Source organism: Chiroxiphia lanceolata, chromosome 3, assembly GCF_009829145.1.
Source record: "Chiroxiphia lanceolata isolate bChiLan1 chromosome 3, bChiLan1.pri, whole genome shotgun sequence".
NCBI classification, from domain to species: domain Eukaryota; kingdom Metazoa; phylum Chordata; class Aves; order Passeriformes; family Pipridae; genus Chiroxiphia; species Chiroxiphia lanceolata.
The window spans coordinates 97,071,103-97,078,496 of record NC_045639.1 but is presented as its reverse complement, the minus strand read 5'-3'; the positions used below and the strand labels follow the sequence as shown (position 1 = coordinate 97,078,496).

At 39.5% G+C, this 7,394-nt stretch overlaps 1 protein-coding gene across 1 annotated transcript; it reads left to right on the top strand.

Annotated features, from left to right (window-relative positions):
- Positions 1 to 1,073: 1,073 nt before the first annotated feature.
- TMEM18 (transmembrane protein 18) lies at positions 1,074 to 5,416 on the top strand. Its single transcript, XM_032683816.1, has 5 exons — positions 1,074 to 1,183; positions 1,451 to 1,571; positions 3,682 to 3,736; positions 4,648 to 4,741; positions 4,816 to 5,416. The coding sequence occupies exons 1-5, from the start codon at positions 1,136 to 1,138 to the stop codon at positions 4,903 to 4,905; spliced, it is 408 nt and encodes a 135-aa protein (XP_032539707.1). The 5' UTR covers positions 1,074 to 1,135; the 3' UTR covers positions 4,906 to 5,416.
- Positions 5,417 to 7,394: the final 1,978 nt, after the last annotated feature.

Sequence of the window (7,394 nt, the reverse complement as noted above, 5' to 3'; positions counted from 1 at the left end):
TTAAGAGCATAATGGTAGTAAAAATGACCACCTTTATATGACCTTACTTAATTTTACAATGTTTTTAAGTGAAAGTCTTTATTAGCCTCCAGATACTATTGTTGTTGGAAAAAGATTAACAAAAACCTAAAGCAAAAAAGAAACACAACCTCAGTTTCAAGTATCTCACACTAAATTGCAGAAGTCTGACAGTGAAGAGAGAGCAGTGCACAGTGATGACCTGCATTTGACTATATGGTAGACTAAATGAAAAGAGTGTATACAATATTTACTTATATAGTAAGATTTTTTCAAAAAAACATTTGGGAAAAAAAGCCAAAGCTTTACATCTGATAAGCCAAACTGTCAGAAAAAATAATTTAATGAAAGCAGAACGTGGAGGTATATATGACATATGGTTTGTTCGACAAAGCTAATCCTTTTAGATTTCACAGTCTCCAGGCTTACTTGATAGGAATCTGAGTTTGAAATTCTTTTTAAGTGGTAGGTCTTAAGAATTATCGGTTCTTCCAGACCAATGCACACTTAGCAAAAGGGATTATAAATTAGGAGGTTTAGCCTTTAAATGTGTTGTTGACCTCCCATCGTAATGATTTTTTTTTTTTTAAACTTGAAAACAAGTATTATTTTTTCATTTGACTTAAGTTCCTGCCTGGAGTGCTCATCTGTGTTTGTTAGGAAATTTCCAGCCGGGATTAAAACTCCTTTTTTATCTGCCCTTCCATTGCTACAGGCAATAGTAGGTGTTGCTGAGAGGAGACCAAAAAGCCAACACCAGTGCTGGGCCACGGACCCTGAGACCAGGCTGGCCCCAAACAGCAGCCGGTGACACTGGTGGTTTCCCAACGGCAGCATCAAACGCCGGACACAAGGCCAGAGCTCCCTCCCCGCTCGGAAAAGCCAGCGCCGTTTCTGTCAGACACACAACCAGGAGAGGCAGTTCTGGCCTAGTGCCACCCTCAGGAGGAGGTGTGAGAAACCACTTCTGCTCGTCCCCCAAAATGCGGGACGAGCCGCCGCCCCTTCCCTCCCGCGAGACGCGGGGCCGCGCCAGGAGCCGCCACCGCCCCGCCGGAGAACAGCCGGCACCCCGAGTCTCGCGAGAAGCGCCGCCGCCGCCGCCGCTGCTGCCGCCATGGAGCCGCCGCTGCAGGGCCCGCCGGGGCTGTCGGCCGTGCTGGCGGTGAGGGGGAGCGGGGCCGCGGGGCTGCCGAGGGAGCGGGGCTGCGGGGCTGTCTGAGGGAGCGGGGCCGTCCGGCGGGGGGGAAAGAGCCCTTGCTGTGTGCGCGCTCCTTCCCGAGCACGGCGCGGGAGGGCTGCGGGGCGCGGTCTGTGACCGAGAGCGGCCGCGTTCGGTGAGGGAGAAGGAGCGAAGGAGCTCCGCTCGCGGTGGCTCCCGGCGACGCCTCTTCTGCCGCCGCTGCCTGATGCGCTTTCGTTCTGCCCGCAGAGCACGGACTGGTCCGAGCCCTGGCTGCTGGGGCTGGCCGCCTTCCACCTCTTGTGCTTCCTCCTGACGTGCGCGTCCCTGCAGCACCGCCGGGTGCAGGTCGGGCACTTCCTCTGCATGGGTGAGTGCACGGGCACACCGTGCTGTGCTTGGGAGCAGATGAAGTCCTCGCAAATTCGTATTTCTCTTGTAGCAATGCATCCGCCTGTAGACGATGATGTGCTGTAGAATCTGACGTGACTTGTAAATGTGTATTTATTTTCTTTCCAAGAAAACGTATGAAATAGTGACTTAAAATTCTGGCGTTAGTGAGGATCTGGGATGAGTAAGGTTTCTACAGGGTCATTGCCGCGTGTATCACAGCTTCCCAGTAAATTGTTGCTGTGCTGGAGAAGCAGAAGAGAAGTCAACTGAGCGCAGTTGCTTTCTACTCTGCCTTGTTCTAATGCTGCAGTTCAGTGAATATGGTCATCTTTAGTTTCCACAGCAACTTCATCATGTGCCCTGCTGACAGCCGTGATAATGGCATGAGGAGTAACACTTGGGTGTTACTCTAAGGGTTTGTTATTCTATCTGAGGGTTTGACAGCCTTCAGCCTGAGAATCCACAGTGACCTTGCTATATCAAAGCTATATCTTCACAGCTGACTGACAGAAGACCTTCTAGCTTTGGTTTAAGATCACATAGATTTGGATTAGATCCATGTGTTATGAGCACTACCTTGGTTCTAGCCATGTGTTGGATTTTCTGCTGAGTTGTGTTTCCTTACACAGTACCACAGCTCTGTCATGGTTGCAGGGTGGAGTTAGAAGAATGAGCAATTGAAAGAGATTTGCAGGCAAAAAAGCCACTGGAAGACTCTGTTGACTTTAAAAATACCATTTATTTGGTAGTCAAGTTGGTAGAGGAATTATAGCTTCTTCAAAACAGCAAATAACTCAGCTAAAGCTAAGGTTTTAATAATATGTAATACCCCCAAAAAGGAATCTAGAAACCTTTCTGTACTTCCACTTATATGTAATGTCTCTACATCCAGTTGTAGCTGGATTTATTAAATGATCTGCAGAGAGCAAACTAACAATGCCCTGTTCTTGACACATCAGACCTGAAGTTCCCTATAAGAATACAGCCTTTTCTGTGTTAGTATTAGACATTCAGAATTTCCAATGGCATGCTGTTTGCTTTAGACTCCTAGGAATGATGTAAACTTACTGATAATACAGAATGCATAAAACTACCCATATTGAGTACAAGCCGTGTTTGTACCTGAGAAACTGAACCATTTTTGATATGTCTGCAATAGAAATTATTTTGTATTGTAGCTAATTAGAAATAGCTGAGGAAATTATGAAATTATCACATTGGTCTGCCTGGGCAACCAAGCAGCCATAGGTATGTTTATACTGTACAGTGCCAAGCACAGGTAATCCAGTTGATGGCACATCAAGATAGCACTCCTTCAACCACCAGACTAGTTATTGAACTACCTTGTGCAGGTCATCTTTAGCCATTGAATCTGGGGGGTTTTCTTTGTTTCAGGTTTAAAATTTTGTAGTGTGTTGCTTTTCTGTTAAATGTGACTGTATGAAAATTGCCATTTTCTTAATGTCTTGATGGCTTCATATTGAATGTAATTCAAGTAAGAATATGCTGAACTCAAGTAAGAACATGCTGGTTTGCACTTGATTACAGTAGACTACTCTACTGTATACCTGTTGAAACAGTTTGTATTTTACCAAAGTGCTTGTATATTATTAGTACCCGAACATGAGATAATAATGTTAGATATAACAGTGTGACACCATAAAATGTATAATAATAACTTAATTCCATACTAACTTTGGGGAACGCTTGCATTTCTTTTTACAGACGTAACTTGGAAGCAGTCACTAAGAGGATTGTTGGGAAAAAAAGCAGTTTGGTGTTTGGGTCTTTTCATTAGTATTAATTTGTATGGTGAGCTTTTTCTATAAGCTGAGATGACTAGGATTTTACATTTGTTTGTTTGTTTGTAATATAGGGGGTATGTTTTGTGATCACCTAATACTTTTTAGTAACTATATGAGACATTTAAATCAGAATTGGTTTTATGCAGTTAAATATTGAAGGATCTTCTGAGGATCAAGGGATTCTAATATCTGATATGGACACATCTTTAAGTATACATCACAGAACTGATGGCAGTATTTTTAAAGAAATACTGAATCTAATAGTTTTCTTTTGTTGTACAGTGGGCTTAGTGTACTGTGCTGAATATATCAATGAATTAGCAGCCATGAATTGGAGGTAACTGCTTTCACTTTCATTTTTTAAATAAAACTATACAATACAGTATAAATATCACTTAGCTTATAAGAAAAGATAATTTTTTGTAGCTAGCATGCCTTTATTTTACTGCTTAAAATCTGTGTCTATAGGTATGGTTGTAAACTAGCTGGTCACAGAACTAAGAGAAAAGCAGAGTGCTATGGTTAAGAGGAAAAGGGTGCAAACTTTGGGTTTTGTTTTTGCTGGGTTTTCTTCAGTAGTTATTCACATTTAATAAGCTGAAGAACCCCTTCTTAAAAATATCACTGCTGCTTTATATACTTACTTGTATGCATAAAAAGCATTAAAATTTGTCTGTTTTATTAAACCTGTATACCAGAATTAAACTGATAGCTTATTTTGATAAAATTGAACTAATCTTTCCCTGACAAAACTGCAAATTATGCATTTGAAACTACTTTATGCAGGCATCTAATTGTAAGTCTTTATGTTTCACTTCAGGCTTACATGATTTAAATTACGACTTTATTACATTTACTATTTCTGTTATCTTTTCTAATATAAGTAAACAAAATACCTAAGAAGGTAATTGCAGGCACTTTAGGATAAAAATGATTTCTGAGGTAGAAATATACGTACTCTTGTAGTCGCATTGCTAAGTTTCTTAATTTATAGTTGTTTTATTTAGTGTTTTGCAATAAAACTTTAAAGAAGAGAAATGCTGGTATTGTAATAAATATTCATAAGTGATGAGATATCAACTGCCTCTTTTTTCTGACTTAATACAGTAGAATGCTGGCCTATACTTGGGGATCCTGAGAAGTAGGATGGTTTGTACAATGTGCATGTTAAATAACTGCTGTGAAAGTCTAATATATGAACTACACTGAATAAAGCTTCCTCTCTCGTTTTTACTGTATTTCTTTCAGGTTGTTTTCTAAATACCAATACTTTGATTCAAGAGGAATGTTTATTTCGCTTGTATTTTCAGCGCCACTGCTGGTGAATACTATTATAATTGTGGTATGTATATGTTCATTTATATGGATGCTTTCATTAAATTGATAAGTGGATTTCATAATATACTTACTTTTCAGGTCAGCTGGGTTTACAGAACTTTGAATGTAATGACTGAACTAAAGATGCTACAACAGAGAAGGAAAGCGGAAAAAGAGAAAAAGAAGTGAAAGCACCTTATGCTATTTTTTTCAGTTATAATAGTGCTTGTCTGGGTAATCAGTCCTTCTGTATGATTATTCAGAAACAGAGATACTTTTGTGTCTGATGTCAAGAGGACTTCGTAACATGTGCCTGTGACAAGGTGAAAGCAGCTATCTACAATACATTTGAATTGGCTGTGAAATTGAGAAACCAGTCTTAACAGGTCTTTGTACCCTTCATTGTGAGATACTTTTCCATTATGACCGAGGTGAGACACAATGTTCCAGTTAGTTTCGATTTGCGTTTGTGGTTTTCAACTGTATCTTAACTCTGTGTTTATCAAGTATCCATTCTTCTGCTGCTTAAACCAATTGGAGAAGTGTTGTGAATTACAGTAAATGAGAGACTGTATTCAGAATAACTCAGGAATCCATGCTTCTGTGAAGCATTTCACTTCTTTATAAATCAAGTTTCATACTTTCAATGTGTATTGTGTGCCAGTGGCATTTTATAAATAAAACTATCCACTGTGTCTTACATTAATTTGTATTAATTTTTAATCAGACTTTTCACTTTTTTTTTTCATAAAAATTCCTAGTTTAGCAAAATCTTGTACTTAATTTTCATAAGTAATTCAAAATGATCACTGCCTTTTTTTCAATTTACAGTTCATGGTTTTAAGGCTTATGGGTAAACATCTTTTCTTAAAACTGGATAAAATTTTTATAGTTTTTGGCTTGTTTATAGAACATAAAGGAACGGGAGAAACTATAATGTTCTATGCAATTTTGTTCCCTCTTTTATGCTTTTCTCTTTTTTTTTAATAAATAACTGAAAATGAAAATTAACTGGTAAAAAGAAGAAGACTTTAGTTTTGTTTCAAGTAACCTGTTTTTATTGAATTAAGGAAATTTGAGGGGGAATGTGAATACAGGGCAAACTGTCTGTGTTTAGTAAAAGTTGTATCTTTGTTTGGAGATGTACAATTCTATCTAAAGCAGGTTTCATTTAAGACATAGGGGAAATGGTCTACAAAACTGAACTTAGATTAATGTGAAAAACACTTGGGTACAAAATCCCAGACCATTGGTAAGTTTGTAAGCTAAGTAAGTATTTCTGAAATTAATTTTAATTGCTTGAATAGTGTTCACACCAGTGGAAAAACAAACTCAAGGGAGATATGCTATCTAGGAGACTCACACAGTTTATGAGTCTCCTAGACAGGAAGGAAGTGAAACTCTTACTTGAGGGCTTCACAACATTGTGGAAGGGTAGTGAAGTGTTAGTCTTGGATCCATTTCTTTAACTTTCCCGTGACTCTTTAGCATTTTTCTCACTCATTGCTCCATCAAGAACTACTGACAACAAGACTATTTTATATTAGCAAACTAAATAGATGCAGGTTTATATGTTGTCCCATTCTGACCATTCTCTTTTGACTCTTGGTGCAGTGTTGAGTCGTGTCAACTGCATGGAGAACACCTGTTGTTACACCTGTCTTACCATGGTCTGGTAAGACAGCATGTGCCTTTTGGGAAGGAATTAATAGAATCTGTCCAAATGTGACTGCAAGATAGGCTGTGGCACTTGTCTTCAGTACCAAGGAATAGATCTTTTTGATTGATATAGATAAGATGTCCTCCCAGACTGATTTAGAAAAAGTTCAGCCTTGCTTTTAGGATTTGATTGGGAGAGGGGCAATTTTCACACATGATCCTAAGCATGACCACACAAATGTTGCACTCCTGACTTTCATGTTGTGAACTGTTCTGAAACAATACCAAGGCACAGTTGTTTTAGTGTCACACACTTGGAGCTGTAGTACCTCATCATGTGTTACTTATAACCACCTGCTATCAGTAACCTTTGGCTTTACAGAGTGAAGTGTATGAATTTGATTCACAGTAAGTGAGGTGGTTCAGAGCAGCTAAGCAACAAGTCTCTTGCAGTGGTAAACAATGTGCCTTATTTTGTAACATCCAAGGCAATCTTTCCCCAAATAGTTCTGTATTTTACCTTTCTTGTGTGTGAGGTTGGTGTTTTTAAACCTTTCTTCACTGCTGAAACTGTATAAAGTAAATGTAACAGTTATATGAGATAAATTTTCACAAACATAAAAATGTGGTTTCCATATATCACAGAAAGGCTTGGATTGAAAGGGACCTTGAAAATCATCCAGTTCCAACCCCCCTGCTGTGGGTAGGGATGCCACCCACTAGAGTGGGCAGCTCAGGGCCCCATCCCACCTGTCCTCAAATACTTCCAGGGAAGGGCATCCACAGTTTATCTGGGCAACTTTTTCCAGTGTCTCACTATTTTCTGAGTAAAGACTTTCCTCCTAATGTCTAACGTAAACTGCCCTCTTTTAGTTTAAAGTTGATCCCCTTTGTCCTTGTAAAAAGTTGCACTCCCTCTTTTTTGTAAGCCCCCTTTAACTACTGAAAAGCTGCAGATAGGTCTCCCTGGAGTCTTCTCTTCTCCAGGCTGAATCCCAGTTCTTTCAGCCTGTCTTCAT